Source organism: Scylla paramamosain, chromosome 3 (genome assembly GCF_035594125.1).
Source record: "Scylla paramamosain isolate STU-SP2022 chromosome 3, ASM3559412v1, whole genome shotgun sequence".
NCBI classification, from domain to species: Eukaryota; Metazoa; Arthropoda; class Malacostraca; order Decapoda; family Portunidae; genus Scylla; species Scylla paramamosain.
Genome location: NC_087153.1, coordinates 29,381,944 through 29,398,846, shown reverse-complemented (window position 1 = coordinate 29,398,846; position 16,903 = coordinate 29,381,944). Strand labels below are relative to the sequence as shown.

At 37.3% G+C, this 16,903-nt stretch overlaps 1 protein-coding gene across 12 annotated transcripts in view; it reads left to right on the top strand.

Annotated features, from left to right (window-relative positions):
* LOC135093364 (cubilin-like) overlaps positions 1-10,737 on the top strand; it is a 204,816-nt gene extending 194,079 nt beyond the window's left edge. For 9 of the 12 annotated variants that reach the window (XM_063992666.1, XM_063992642.1, XM_063992676.1 and 6 more), the window contains 3 exons: positions 3,865-4,062; positions 7,218-7,306; positions 8,005-10,737. In XM_063992666.1, the coding sequence (XP_063848736.1) occupies positions 3,865-4,062; positions 7,218-7,306; positions 8,005-8,091 (374 nt within the window). In that variant the 3' untranslated portion in view covers positions 8,092-10,737. The remainder of the gene's footprint in view (positions 1-3,864; positions 4,063-7,217; positions 7,307-8,004) is intronic. The other 3 variants (XM_063992683.1, XM_063992640.1, XM_063992692.1) reach the window with 3 other exon arrangements.
* Positions 10,738-16,903: the final 6,166 nt, after the last annotated feature.

Sequence of the window (16,903 nt, the reverse complement as noted above, 5' to 3'; positions counted from 1 at the left end):
CTTCTGGGATCAATCCTAAGTGTCTTGACACCCCCTCAACTTTTTCTTCATTAACTCTTGTAACATTCACAGTCTTAGATCTAATTTCCAAAAGCACCACCTCTCCTCTACTAAATTTCATCTTCTCTTCCTCAATGAAACAGAGGTGTCTGAGGCAATTTACAGTAGCCCCTTTTTTGTTCCCTCCTACTTTCTCTATCCTCATTTTCAATCCAAAGCTATATGTTGCGTCTATGTGCACAATGACTTAACCAGCTCTTATGTCCACACTCTTGAATCTTCTGAGTTTTTCACCATCTGGCTACACTACAGAGTCACTCTCAAACTAAATTTATCTGTGCTGTATACTCATACCTCTCACTTAACTCCTCTGACTATAAGAAATTCTTTAACTAGTTAACTTCCAAAGTGGAGCACATTCTGACTCTTTTCCCTTTTATGGAGATCTCCATTCTTAGACAATTTGGTGTTCACCATCAGCTTTGGCTTTCCTCTCTACCCTGGTGAACTTTAACTTTGCTATCTCTGTGTGTCAAGCACATAACAGAGGTGATAGTGTGTGGCATGTAGGCATACATTCCTCACTCTTTTTCTTGACCTTGACCTTCCAAACCTTGGTTTAACAGTCTGTTTTTGTGCTATATATGATAGAGAGGTGGCCCACAAAAAGTACTTGAGCCTTCCATCACCAGAATCTCATGCACTTTATATTTCTACCCAGAAATATGCCAAGTCTGTTCTCCAACTAGCCAAAAATTCCTTCATTAATAGAAATAGAAAGTGTCAAAATCTTTAGAGATCTAACTCCCATCATGACTTTTGACACCTGGCCAAAAACATCTCCAATAACTTTGCTTCTTCTTCTTTCCCTCCTTTATTTCAACCATTTGGCACCACTTGTTTCAACCAGATGCCACCACTGCTATGACATCTATCTCTAAAGCTGAACTCTCTGCTGAAATCTTTGCTAAAAAGTCTACCTTGGATGATTCACTCTCTGACTACTTCTTTCTACCTATTAAAATTCTTCGCAGTGATGTTTTCCATGCTCTCACTGGCCTAAATCCTTAGAGGTCTTATGGACCTGATGGGGTCCCTCCTATTGTTCTCTGAAATTGTGCCTCTGTGCTTGTATCGTGCCTACTCAAACACTTTCAACTCAGTCTGTCAACATCTACCTTTCCTTCTTGCTGGAAATTTGCCTACATTCAGCCTGTTTCTAAAAAGGGTGATTGTTCTAATCCCTCAAACTACTGTCTTATTGCTTTAATTTCCTGTTTAACTAAAATTTTGAATCTATCCTTGACAGGAAGGTTCTTAAACACCTATCACTTCATAATCTTCTATTCGATTGCCAGTATGGGTTCCATCAAAGCTACTCTACTAGTGATCTTCTGGCTTTCCTTACTTAGTCTTGGTAATCCTCTTTTAGAGATCTTGGTGAAACTTTTCCTGTTGCCTTAGAGATATCAAAAACTTTTGAGAGTCTGGCACAAAGCTTTGATTTCCAAACTGTCCTCCTACAGCTCCTGTCCTTCTCTCTGTAACTTCATCTCAAGTTTCCTTTGTGACCATTCTATTACTGCTGTGGTAGATGGTCTATTAAAAGTGGTGTTCCTCAGGGTTTTGTCCTGTCACCCACTCTCTTCCTATTATTCATCAATTATTCATCCATGATCTAAACCAAACTTCTTGTCCTATCCACTCCTATGCTGATGATACCACCCTGCACTTTTTCACATTTTCAACAACATCCAACCCTTCAGGAAGTAAACAGTTCATGCAGGGAAGCCACAAAATGCCTGACTTCTGATCTTTCAAAAATTTCTGACTGGGCCAGAGCAAATGTAGTATTGTTTAATGCCTCAAAATCTCAATTCCTCCATCTATCAACTTGACACAACCTTCCAGATAACTATCCCCTCTTCTTCAATGACACTCAATTGTACCCCTCTTCTACACTGAACATCTCAATCTGCCCTTTACTTATAATATAAACTGGAAACTTCACATCTTATCTCTAGCTAAAATAGCTTTTATGATGTTAGGCATTCTGACTTGTCTTCACCAGTTTTTCTCAACTGCCGCCCCAAGCTGTTAACTCTATACATGGACCTTATCTGTTCATGTATGGAGTATGCTTCATATGTAAGAGGTGGAGGGGGTCCCACTCATACTGCTCTTTTAGACAGGGTGGAATAAAAAGCTTTTCATCTCATCAACTCCTCTCCTCTGACTGACTATCTTCAGCCTCTTTCTCATTGCTGGAATGTTGCACCTCTTGCTATCTTCTGCCTCTATTGTCATGCCAACTGCTCTTCCAATCTTGTTAACTGCATACCTCTCCTCTTCATGCAGCCTTGCTGCACAAGACTCTCTTTCTCTCACCCATATTCTGTCCATCTCTTTAATGCAAGAGTTAACCAGTATTCTCAGTTATTCATCCCTTTCTCTGGTAAACTCTGGAATTCCCTGCCTGCTTCTGTATTTCCACTTTCCTATGATTTGAACTCTTTCAAGAGGGAGGTTTCAAGACACTTATCCTGTATTTTTTTTATTAATGCTTTTGACTCTGTACGGGGACCAGCGCCTCAGTGGACCTTTTTTTTTTTTTTGCTCTTGGCCAGTGCCCCTCCTACATAAAAAGGAAAAAATATCTGCTATTTTACACATACATATACAGACAGTGACACTCACAATTAGAGCTTCTGCTGATATGAGTGTCGCATTGCACAAACTAGCAGCTTGCCCCTTCTTGGACTGAGGAAATCTGCTGGGACAAAATAACTACATGGCAACTTAGGTTAGCCCCTCACATGTTTTTGAAAGCATAGAATAACAGATTCAGTGTTTGATGTATTGACATAAAGGAAAGATATCTTTTGTGATCACCCTGCTTCAGCTAAGAAAATGGCTGTGTTTGTTTTAAACAAAGTGTTCTACTTAGATGATGTGTGATGCCTGGAAAATATACAGGCCACGATGAGATAGTATGAGTGTTCGAGTTTCACTAGAATGGTGAAACAAATTGAAAAATACTCTGCTTAACTATTGGCAATGAAAAGACTGTGAGTGCCCCTTATTTTTTTATTTATTTATTTATTTATTTTTGTTGTTTTGGTGTAAGCTGAGGATGTACCCTTAACTGTCTCGTGATACCATGTAAGATGTTGTCAAACATTTTGGAGACCATGTTTGTGGTGAGGCACATCCTCATATCCCTCATTGTTCCATTTCTTCACCAACACACTCCCAGTCTTTTCATTGGCAATAGTTAAGTGGCATATTTTTCAACTTGTTTCACCATTCTAGTGAAACCCTAATCGTTGCCTGTATATTTTCCAAGCATCACACATCACCTCAGTAGAACACTTCGTTTAAAACAAGCAGAGCCATTGTTAGCTGAAGCAAGAAGCAGTCACAAAAGATACCCTTCCCTTATGTAAATATGTCAAACACAGAAATCATTACTCTATGCTTTCAAAAATATATGAGGGGCTAACCTAATTTGCCATGTAGTTATTTTCTCCCAACAGATTTTTTTCAGACCAAGAAGCATGTTGCTGGTTTGTGCAATGTGTTGCTCATGTTGGCAGGAGTTCTAATCGTGAGTGTCATTGACTGTACATATATGAGTATATCCACATTTCTCCATATCCATCACACTTTTTTTCCAACATCTTTGCTGCTTATCATGGTGTTTTGAACAGATAATTTTGCTTGATTTTACATCATTATATGGTGATTAAAGTTGTAATGTTAAAATTCTTTCAAAAGATTTATGGTATTGGATTAAAAATACTTTCAAATACTGATTCAGTTTTGCACTGCCATTTGTGTGACATCCTTGTTCCCCCTGAGCAGGCATAAAGGACCCAGTGGTGAACGTGCTGATGCTGGTTGGGGTCGGGCTTGGCATCTCATCAGTGCTGCTCATCGTTGTCTGCATCTGGTGCCACCGCAAGCACGTGAAGCGGCGGGAGGAGGGAGCGTTGCCTCACCACGTGCACGTGTGTGAGCGCGGCGCACGCTTTGCCTCAGTGGACAGTGTAGGCCACAGCGGTATTGACGTATATCATGTTTGCCCTCTTTGCTTAGGCTGTCCTCTTTACTACACTGAGAAGAGCATGGAGTACACGCTGGAATACTAGCCAGGGCAGCTAACTGTACAGGAGTAACATATCCCGGCCAACACACAACAGGCTCAGCCCCGCTACTGTACTCCCTAGGTGGAGGCTGGACACATCTACACATACACACCTCATTCCCACCCAACCCAACTATACACACACACACACACACACACACACACAGATATGAGATTTTTGATGCTGTCTGAAAGGTAAAGCATGGTGTCAAGAAATCTGCACATCTCTTGTATGGTTTGGCTGATTTTTTTTCTACTCATAACTCTAAGGAAATTGTGTCCAAATTAAGAAAATGCTACAAAAGTTTGTCCCTAGCAAGTTATGTCCTTTACTGCATGATATAGAAAGATTAGTTTCATCACTTACTTGTGCCAGATTGTGTTGGCTGTGTTGGCCGGGTTGGAGACATGCACACTGTCATTTTAGACAAGACCTAATCAGAGAGAAGGAGAGGGAGAGGTGTTGTGTGTGGCTGGTTGGTTCTTATGGTCAGGCTTTTTCTATTTTGTTTTGAGCAAGCTTGTCATTTTTCACATTTATTATTTTCTTTCATGTTAATAAAGTTCATTTTACAAAATTTGATGAATGAAACTTTGAAAAAGCAGTGTTGGAAGATATTAAATATACTATTAATACTGCACAAACTATTAATATTAAATGATAATTCTTAGTTTTCTACAAGTAGATTTTTAAGTGTATTGTATTTAATCATCCTTTATAGTAACATTTAACATGTAATATTTTACTGTAGTTAACTGTCAGGCTAACCTATCTTATAGAAAGTATCTGTTTTCATAGTGCCCAATTTTGCTTGCTGGAAGTAGTTACAACACAAACACTCAGCTCCACACTACAATAACCCAGCACAGTATAAAGTGTATGTATTTATATAATTTTCGGTCTCATCATACTCTCCTGTCAATCTGCAGTGTTACTCTTCCAAAGCTTTATAGCAAGATCTGAGATGAACCGATGAATTTCTGCAGCATAATTGTGCTCCCCTGTAACATGAACCCCTTTAGTGTACCAGTAATCTACACGTGCCTAATATCAAAGTTGTCCCAAGTAAAACAGCCACATTTCCCCATATCCTGTAACAAGATCACCTTCCCCCTTCCCTGTAATTAATTAGTTGATATTTATAAAACAAGCAAGTATATTCTTGCTTCTAGATAAATTTATTTTATGTAATGATAGGTGAATGAGCCTAGAAAGTGATGGTTTCATAGGAATTCAATGGCTGTAATACATTTTAAGAGATCTGAAAATAAGAAAAGTTTTGCTTAAAAAATAAAACATCAAAATATATTACAGGTACCATTAGATATTAAAAATTCTCTCAAAATATATGCTGAAAAATACTATTAAAGCACACAAATTGCATATTTAAAATTGATAAATGAGCATACATATGTGTTTAATATATAAAAGTATATATGCCACAGGCTTTAATAGTTAAGTAAGTTACTTAAGTCAGTGTTAGATTTACAGCGATGTTGACAGGGAACATATAACATTTCATAACTGTACACTGCTTTTTTGTTTATTTTTGTCCAGAACGTATATATGATTAAATAGTTATTCTTTGTGGATCCAGGGTATTTTCATTTTATCATCAAGTATTTTGTAAATTTCAGTACATGAAGCAACACAATACAGACTTAAGTATTGGCCAAACATAAGTTGCTTACATTTTGTGTAGTTCAGAGACTCATCCAAAGGAATGGTAGGGAGGAGGGGCTTCATCCTCCAGTCAGTTGAGAAAAGTCTTGAAATTATCCACGATAAAAGGAAGAATTCGTCTATAATTTAAAGTATCAAAGGTAAACTGTCAAGCTGCCGTAGTTACATGTATACATTGCCATTGCTCTTGATAAATAGATGTTGGAAATAAATCATTGTGGTGATATGTCATACCTGCATACATGTATTCCTTTCACAACATTTGTGTTCACCTGTAGATCTGACATATGATGACATTATCACAGACAAAGATTTAAATTAAATTTTGCACGAGTATTCACAAACACTAGAATATATATTTTTTTCAAGTCCTATAAACCGTCTCAAGAAGCGGATCATTTAGTAGCCATAATCTCACTAACAAACCATTCTGTTCTTCAATACCATGTGTAGTGAATAGTGTAGCTGCTTGGAGATTTGTAACTTGAGTAGTCTGCATGCTCTTATTTACTGCCTTCTTTCCTATTATATTTTCTTCTTTTTTTTGTAGAAGTTTCTTATATGATAATTTAGTACTAAAGGAAGTGACATTCAATTTCTACTAAGAGCACTACTCAAGAAGTTTTAAAGTGAAAGACCTACATAGATAGCACAAAAAGATTTGAATTACAAATGCACAAGCTTTCTGTGTAACAGAAGGTGCTTTCATTTTTTTTCTTGCAAATAGAAGGAGCTTTCAAATGAAAAGAAAATAGTTATTAGAGAGACTGTAATATAGCATATGACAGTGTGTAACTGTAAAGGTCTATTAGGTAGTATTTTTAACAAAATAATCAGATATAGTAAATTTATATTAAATTCTTATACATTTTTACCCATTACAAGCCTGTGCTCAATTACTGTAATTATAAATAGTTTCTTTGCATTGCTTGTGTGTTGTAAAAAGCAAGTAAAAGCAATAGAGTGAGCGGACTGGGGGACAGCTTCCTTGGTAATTTTTATTTCCAAATCCCCTCGCTTTTCTTTTATCAATCTTTTTACAACTTGCAAGGAATGTGGTGGCAGTATTCTTCCAACCTGACTGCACATCCCCCTAGTACATGGGGATAAATATACATATATAAATACATAATGTAAACTTATTTATGCACAAATATTTTCTTTCATCTCATTTTCTTCAGTGGTTGGGTGGAGGGCAACATATCTACTTCATGCATCTCATCAGCCTTATAGTTACATGTTGCTATGATACTGTGTCTTAATGCTAACATAAATACCCTTGTGAAATTATGTGTTCTTCATTACATTCAGTGTGTAGGTAGAGCTTTTTCTTATTTTCTCTTTTGTGCCATTCATTATTTTATTTTGTCTTTTATTATTTTGAAGCTCTGCTTGATCTGTCACAACAAGCCTTTGGGTATCTGCGCTTGACCCCTCATATCAGCCTTCTACCCAGCTTTCATGCCACTCTCCAGGTAGCTCCATATTATTTTGGCAGTTGTACAATAATGTGCATATCCCTTCTTTTCCAGATGGAAACTATGTATCCATGAATGCTTCAGTTGCATACTCGTATTTGTCTATTATTATTTTGCTTGTTTCCTCTACTTTTTATGTTCCCTTCTAGTACTTTTCTTCATAGCCATTTAATGTTTTGCTAATAAGTGTTAGCAAGAGATTTGGTTATATAATGAAACTAATTTAAAATTTAGCTCTTGTTATTTGATAATCATTAACTGTGAATTCAAATACACAAAATTAATATGTACCCAAGCTAAATGCTTATGTCATCATACTCTGGTATGTGCCTCACAATATTCAAGACATGAATTTACAGGAAACATTATTACAAAACACAAGGAAATATCTCTAAGTAAAACTCATTGTAGTAATTATTCCTGTGGGAAAAGGCATTTGGTAAAATGACATTCAGTATAATATATTGGTGTTAATTCTTTTAAGACTCTTGACAATACTCATCACCTTTAATCACAGACTGTTAATTCCATAATGTTGCCCCTTTTCCCTTGCATATCATAAAAAAGATAGTTTTTACTTAGCACAATTTTATCAAATAACATCTGCATTACATCACCAGTCACATTCACTGACCCAGTCAAATGTTTGTTCTCTCATGTTTGAAGAGTGCTTGATGAGAACTTGTGGCTTTCAGGGTGATCGCAATCTGTCTCCCGTCCTGGGTGCCCGTCAGGCCCATCACCTGAGCCGCACCTCGCTTCGCACCGAGACAGTTGTCTGAGACTACGCCCAGCACCACCCTCCCTGTGGGCTGATTCCCCCAGGCGGTGGTGCTGAGGAATCGCGAACACCCACTCCAACAGCCTCATCACACCATGGGCTCCTGATGTACTGAATCAGGACACACTCCCAAGATATCTTGATGGCCATTTTAAGAATCCAAGATAGATTGGCTCACATACTATTACATGCAGAAGATAACAGAGAAAGAGATAATGCTCACCTCAACTTACTTGACTGGTGAAGTACTTGTTATGGTGATCTTGTGTTGTTATTTTCAGTAATGTGATATATATATATATATATATATATATATATATATATATATATATATATATATATATATATATATATATATATATATATATATATATATATATATATATAATTGATAAACAGAAAAGTTTGGAAACTTGTAGAGACTAAGTTGTTATGACTTTGATATCTATTGTTTTTGGTGACAAAATATCGTTGGAAATAAGTGAGAGTTCTCGTACCTCTATTTTTATGAGAAGTGACTCGTGCAACACTGGAGCTGCTGTGCTGCGCCCCGCTGCAAGAGCTTCTCACAGGTGCTAACATGAGTGGTGCAGCTACCGTCTGTGGTCATGCAAGGGCAATCAGTAATTTTATTGTGCTAACATAGGTTAACATCAAGCTTATTAGCAAACACCCGTAACACTATTAAAACAAAGAAAAGTTAGTACACTGGGTTTTCTAATGAACACATTTTTAATAGATTTTTTTAATGAAAGTACAGATCTAGCAAATGATTTATAAGAAAATATGCAGCCCCTGTAGAATGCAGGAGACTACAAGAATTTTATTACTTGATAGAAAGTGTTAGTTCACATTGTTATGTTTCAGTGATAAAAGAATTGATTGCTTGTGAACTTCATCACAAATACTTCCTAAGCCACTCATTGTGAGAAAGACATTGCATATGCATAAAAATGCTACCTGGAGGCATGTATTATTATGGTGCTCAACAGGTCACCATCAACACTACTGTAAGACGTGTGCTCAATATCAGATAGGATAAGAGACAGTCTAGTTGTTGTGATGTTGAGATTATTTGTTCCAATCCTATTTCTTGCTCATATACTGATGTTCTGAGACCTGTTACCCTTTCTGCACATCTGTTCCATCTGTGCTTTTTGCAGTAGTGAGGCATGGTAGTTCCTCTTTGCTTCTAGACTCACCTTTATCCCATTTATGAAAAAAAAACATAACAAAAAAAGGCTTTATGCCTCACTACTTGTTTAGATCTAGTTACAATTTTGTTATGAATTATAATCTTATAGCATCATTTGTGATTGGCTCCATTAATTTAACTGTTCATACAATTCTCTATTTAACTCATTTTGTAGCTATTAAAAGTAAGTGGTATCTCTTCATTGATTGGTCACATCTACCATCAAAGAGAATCACCACTCTTAGGACATTTCTAATTCCACATTAGCTTCAGTTCCTGGAGTTTCCACACTACAGTCTTAATCCTGGCTGAGTCAGGTGGCCAGCTTGTGTCAGAAGCTGCTGGTATAATTATTATGGTCTTCCCCCTGACATGGAATCACGTGAGCAAGGATAACTTATTTGATTCCTGGCCCAGGTCTTCACAAACATAAAGCGGGTTTATCGGTGTAAGTGGCACAAATGTGGACTGGCTGCTGTGTGGTATCAACCAGAACATTGATACGAACAATATTGGGTATCATGAAGTGTAATGGTGTACAGCCCCAGGAAGTGGCTGTTAGTACACTCTGGCATGTGAAGCAAAGAAATGTATCTGTTGCGCATTGTTCTACATGTCTGTCTCTTTGTTCTCGTTGAGTGTTACGTTGGGAAACATACATATGACTCCCAAACTGATCAAAATTATCACAAACTAAAGAAGATGAAAATGCTTATGCAGAGGCATCCCTTAAATCATAAACCACACTGAGACAAATGACAAAGGTAGTTGCCCCTCTCTATGATTCCTTTGTAAAATACATTACTGGAAGTCTCCACTGGACACTAATCATTTTCAGGTCATTTATGTAATTTACCCCCAAATTTACACATTAGAAATCCCTCTTGAGTGCATCCATAGTTTACAGTCTGGATATAGTCTTGGGAGGCATTTTTTTTATGATGTTGATGGGGAAAAGTGACATAAACAACCGTAAAATGAAGGAAGCAAAAAGTGGACTCGCTGTACATATGCATTGAGTGCTTGGGTCACTCAGGTCCCGAAGTAGAGGCGCCCTTGTGTGCTTATTGCCGCCGCGCCCTGCCTTGGAACGCTTGGGAGGTGTGATTCTTCAATGACAGGACAATGCAATTTCTTACTTTGACAGCCACAGTTTTCATAATGTTTTTCAGATAATTTTAGCACATGCTTGGTGATTATTATTATTATTGTTATTATTATTATTATTTTATTTATTTATTTATTTTTTATTTTTTGGAATGTTATACAAAGCTTTTATGATGTACTGCTGACTGAGTGTATGTGCGAGTGTATATACAGCAACAACCAACTGCCCTGGTGTTTCCCAGCTTAATCATAGCTGTGTTACACTCATGTAAGATATGTAATGATCAATCTGTCTCAGTATATCTCATAGTATCAAATAAAAAAGTTTCCAGATTCCTTTCTAAATGAAGCTTTCTCATTTTCATGTTTTATCTTTTATATTTTAATATTATCTTAGTTTCATTGTTATTTAAGCTTGTAAGATAAGATAACTTCCAACTTTTGGAAAGGATATTATATCTAGAAATTGGATGTTTGTTGAAAATCTGCATAATTTCTTTAGAGGGAGCAAGACATTAGAAAGATATATTTTACTGAAATTATGTAATAGTGAAAATAGCTGCATGTGATTTTGGCAGGAATTTTAAAGCAATTTGCACTTATTTTCTGTAAATGTTATATACTCAAGCTATTAAAACATAATAACCATGCAAACATACACTTAGATAGGCAGTTTTAAAAAGACATGGTAATCAGTGATGAGGTGTACTGTCTTACATCAATGAGATGGAGAGTATTATTTTATTTTATAAAAATCCATAAACATTATTCTAGCACTCCATTAACAATGAAAAAGACATTAAGCCTAAATCACTAAAAGCTTGAAGATAATGATTTTATTTGCTTTTTAATCTTATTCTTGTCTTTCACTAATTCACCTTTATGAGTATGTACAGAATGGTTGCTGAGTCTGGTGCATGGAGGTATTCATTGGTGAGGTCAAATAAGAGGACAGCAGGTGACAGATACATGATCCAGATCAGTATGTATGGCCTAGATCATCAACATCCTCACCTCCTCTTTGACGGCCTGGTACAAAGTTGTTGCTGCTTCACTGAGATGTCAACTAGCCTATGCTTTATTGTTGATTTTCACCTTCCAGCAACATTTAAGGTTGCTTTATACAGATTATCTTTGATATTCTTATTCCACCTGGCACAGTTGTTTCACAGCATTCTCAGTTTGATAAAATCTGGTTTCTTGTCTTGCTTCATTTTTATCTTCAGAAGTCAGGTAATCATCTCATCAAGAACAGAAATCTTTTCTCACACAAGTTGTGACCTGCTATGCTTGATTGTCATTTATCCTAAAGTTATAGATCCTGCACTTTTGTTCTGTATCCATCAGCAAATGCAGGTAGGGCAAGTTTGTTGCAAGTTAACTGTGATGTCCCTGCAATTTGTATCAACATTTCTCTGCTTTGCACCCTCATCATCTTGGAGTGAATCTTTATGCACCTCTGCTGCATTTATTTTGTGCTCCTGTACTGTACTCACAAATTGGCATACTTGATTTCCATTTTCTTTGTTCCACTGGTATTACAGAAATTGGACTTTTGTGGTTTAAAGATGGTGTACTAGACAAGTGATGATGGTCTTGAAAAAACAAAATAAGACCATCTCATGTGACAAGTACAAGTTATTGTTCCACTTCATGTATGTACTGGTAATGCAAAAAACAATATAAGACCATCTCATGTGACAAGTACAAGTTATTGTTCCACTTCATGTATGTACTGGTAATGCATCACGTTGATTGTGCTGTTACATTCTAGGCACCAGCAGTGAGGGCCATGTGCACTGGTGTACTGGCTGGCAAACACAGGAAATTTGCTGTAAATTCATGCACATGATGAGGAGATTCAATTGTGTTGCCCTTGCTGGCAGTTTATTTTCACACCAGTTTCTTCCTCAAGGATTTTGGTATAGTTTTTGGGTCAGCACACCAATAGCTCATTTTGTACACTTACACTTGATACTTGTATGAAACCTGCTTGTTTCTACTTGGTATGACCTTAACTTGCACAAGTGGAATGCATCCCATTTCAATGACTGACATTCTGACTTTCCAAGTTTCCAGTCTTGGAGACTTCAATGTTCACCATGAACTTTGGCTTTAATCTCCTTTCTTTGACTAATGTGTTGAACTGTCCCTTAACTGTCCTAGCCTTAGCAACCTAGAGCAATTAGTACAGCACCCTACTTATACCCCCAATACACACCCAACACTAACATCTAATCCTTCTGTTTATTCTGTCACTGTTCTCTCTGTTAAGCTCCTCTGATCACTATCTCCTAGAACCTGTCCACAAGGTTAAGCTTTGCTATGCAAACTTTGCCACTTTGCGCACTTAGCACACCAAGCAAAGTTTCTCAAGCAAAGCTTGAGTGTGTGGACATGTACTTATCTTTATTTTGCCCTATCACTCCAATTTCTCCTCAGGATCCTCTAATGCAGAGGTGCCTCTGGTGTTTTGTTTTTGCTTTTTGGGGAGACTTGAGGAAATAAAATTCCTTACTTATGAATATTCAAGTCATGAACTTTGGTACATATGAACCAATTTGTCTTTAGGCTCAAAGTTGGTGCATAAGGATAATTTACATGTCTGCTGAGTGTCAACAACAGGTCCAGGAGTTGTGAACAACAGCAACCTCATACTGTATTTACCCATGAAGGATCACTGGAATTTCCATCATATGCTTACAAAACTGCATTTTTGTAATTGTTGTCTTCCATTCTTGTCCATCTAGGAATTTTAACATATTGAGTGTTAAACATTCAAGCAATGATGGTGCAAGCCCATAGTGCTAAGAAATGCCAGGCCATCACAATGTTATCAAAAGCCACCAAAAATATATTGTTTATACATAATGGTATTTCCAGATCTAGAGGTGTCTGTAATCAGAACACTTTCTAATACTAAGTACTTTACTAAAAATGATGGACTTAACAGTACAAAAATCAGATTTATGAACAACTTCTTGGAACAGATATCAAGAGGGAGTTAGACCTGGATAGGTTTTCGTATTTTCTATTACTCTGAAAATCAATGGAATGACTACTGCTTGTGTGTCAGAGAGCCATCTCTATATGCTAAGTACATACAAGATGTGATTGTGTCTAGCACAGAGGCACATATTCCACGCTCCTTTTCTCATCTTGAATTGTCAAAACCTTGTTTTCGTGCTACAAATGATAAGAGAGGATGCCAACAAATGATACTTAAGCCTTCCATCATATGAAACTCATGCACTTTACATTTCTGCATAGAATAATGCCAAGGCTCTTTTTCAATTAACCAAAAACTTTCATCAATAGAAAATATCAAAACCTGTCAAGGTCTGACTCCCTCTTGACTTCTGGCTGCTAGTCAAAAATATCTACAACTTTCCTTCATCTTTCCTTACTTTATTTCTCCCTAATGGCACCACTGCCATGTCCTCTATCTCTAAAGCTGAACTCTGGTCAAAACATTGCTAAGATTCAACTCAGAATGATTAAGAGCTTGTTCTTCCCCATCTCAATCTTTTTTTTTACTTTTCACTACTAATATTCTTCCTAATAAGATTTTTCATGCCCTTGCTGGCTTTAAATCTTGTGTAACCCTTGGAAAGTTTGTGGGCTTGATGGGGTCCCACCTACTGACCATAAATGTGCTTCCATGCTTTGACCTTGCCTGGTAAAATTCTTCCAAATCTATCAATGTCTACCTTTCCTTCCTGCTGTAGGTTTGTCTACATTCAGCCTGTTCCTAAAATAGAGTGACTGCTTTAGCCTCAAACTGCTGCTCTACTACTTTACTGTCTAAGTTTTTTAATCTGCCATGAACAAGACGATTTTTAAATATCTTTCACTTCACAGCCTTTTATCTGATCGCCAGTATGGGTATCATCCTGGCTGTTTTGATATTCTGACCTTCCACACTGAATCCTCTTGTAGAAGTTTCAGCAAAACTTTTGTTATTGACTTAGACATACCGAAAAGCATCTGATTGAGTCTGGCTCAATCCTTCAATTTTCAAAATATTCTCCTCTGATTTTTATCCTCTGAAATCTAATCTCAACTTTTATTTCTGACCATTGTATTGCTGCTCTAATAGACAGTCACTGTTCTTCTAAGTATATTAACAGTGGTATTCCTGTGTTCTATCCTGCTACCCACTCTCTATTATTCATCAATGATCTAAATCAATACAACATCCCAGATAACAATCCTATCTTCATCAGTGACACTCAACTGCCTCCCTCTTCTACACTGAACATTCTTGGTCTGTGGTCTGTCCTCAACAAATAATCTATATTGAGCCTCTTGCTAAAACAGCTCCCATGAAGTTAGATATTCTGAGCCATCTCCAGCAATTTTTTTCTACCCCGCCAGCTGCAATGGCCTTATCAGCACTTTAATGCAGCACTTTTCACACATTTAAAGTAAAATCAAAAGCATTTTGTCTCATCAAATATTCTCTAACTGGTTGTCTTCAGTCCTACTCCATCTCTCTCCCTCTTTCTTGGTGTGTGTTTTTAATTCACGCCCAAAAACTTCAGGCATCTGGTTTAAGGAGAGCCCAGTAGATTTTCTCTCATCCCTATTCTGTTCATATCCCTAATGGAAGCGTTAACTAGTATTCTCTCTTTCATCCCTTTTACTGGTAAGCTCCAGAAATCCCTGCCTACTTATGTATTTCCTCCTGCCTTTGATTTAAACTCTCCAAGACGAAGGTTTTAAGATATTCTTCTAAGTAGTTTATTCTTGTTGGACTGTCCTCTTCAGTAATTGGCAAAATAAACAAACTCTGTTTTCCTTACACCAAAGTCTTCCTACATTGAAAATAACAATTATCATCCGTTCATTTATGTTCCGTTTATTATCCGTTCATTATGTTCGAAGCATAAACAAAACGTTTGCTCACACTCACACCATTAAATATATCAGTTACCACCTGGCTGTCACACGTATCACAAACTTTTGTCCTGAAATTATCACCCATGGCTACTTCATCGAAACGGTTTAGTTATACTGTTGCATACAAGCTACAAGTTGTACAATATGCCAAAGAACATGGAAACAGAGCTGCAGAAAGACACTTTGGACCACCACCTACTGAAAAAATGATTAGGCAGTGGAGGAAACAAGAAGAATTGAGAGAAACTGGAAACAAGGCGAAGCACAATTTACGTCAAGTACCAGCAAAATGGCCACAGTTAGAAAAAGACTTGTGCACGTGGATAATGGAGCACAGAAACTTGGGGATTGCAGTTACAACAAAAATTATAATCAGAGAAGCAAGAAAACTTGCAACAGACATGGGAGTAGAAGATTTCAAGGGCACTGTGTCTTGGTGTTTTCGCTTCATGAAGCGAAACGGGTTAAGCTTGCGAACAAGGACTGAAATATCACAAAAGATGCCCGAGGAATATGAACAGAAAATAATGACCTTCCATCAATTTATCATTAATGCTTGAAAGCAGAACTCATTCGAACTCAGCCAGATTGGGAATATGGATGAAGTTCCGTTAACATTTGATGTACCTTCAAATAAAAGCATTGATGTAAAAGGTACCAAAACCGTGACTATTAAAACATTCAAGAATAACATGCGTGAAGAATGGTCTAAATCAGGGGTTCTTAACCGGGGGTATCCATACCCCTTGGGGGTATGGGAACCAAAGGCCGGGAGTCGGGGATTCGATTTCTGGGTACTGGTAGTTTCCCCAACTGCCAGTGCGATGCGCGCGCTACCCTATATGACGGCGGTAACTTGCACATTTATGTTCTGTTCTTTTTTTTTTTTTTTTTTGTATAATAAAACAAAACTATAACTTTATTAATTTTGCTTTCAGTAAAAAAATAATCAAATTATCAATGGTTATGTTTTTTTCCTAGTAATCCGTATCTAAAGTACAGTAAATTCAAGCGATTGAAATACTTGTATCTGGAAGGCATACTGGCAAATAATAGGATTGGTGATAATTATTTGAACAAATCAAGTGAAGGGGGTATGGGACCATATTCGGCAATCCATTGGGGGTATGGAACCATCAAAAGGTTAAGAACCCCTGGTCTAAATGGATGGCTGAAGGACGACACGAAATGACACCGTGTGGAAGAATGAAACGCCCATCAATAGCTCAAGTGTGTGAATGGGTGCTGAAATCTTGGAATGCTATTAATACTGAAGTTGTTGAAAAGTCTTTCAAAAAGTGTGGTATAAGTAATGCCATGGATAGTACTGAGGATCACTTATTGTACATGAGTGACAGCAGTGATAATTCTGCCGGAACCTTGCTCCAGAGCTTTATTACCATTGGTGCAATCAACAGCTCTTCACCACACTTGTCCCTTCCTCAAGAAGACTAAGCAACTGCAACGCTTATGAGAACAAAACATGCATCCCTTCACAGCTCATAGGAGCTTATGAGAATAAGACATGGATCCCTCCACAGCTCATAGGATCATACAATTCGTCGCAACCCTTAACAACAACAACAATAACAAGAGATGGACTGCTTGT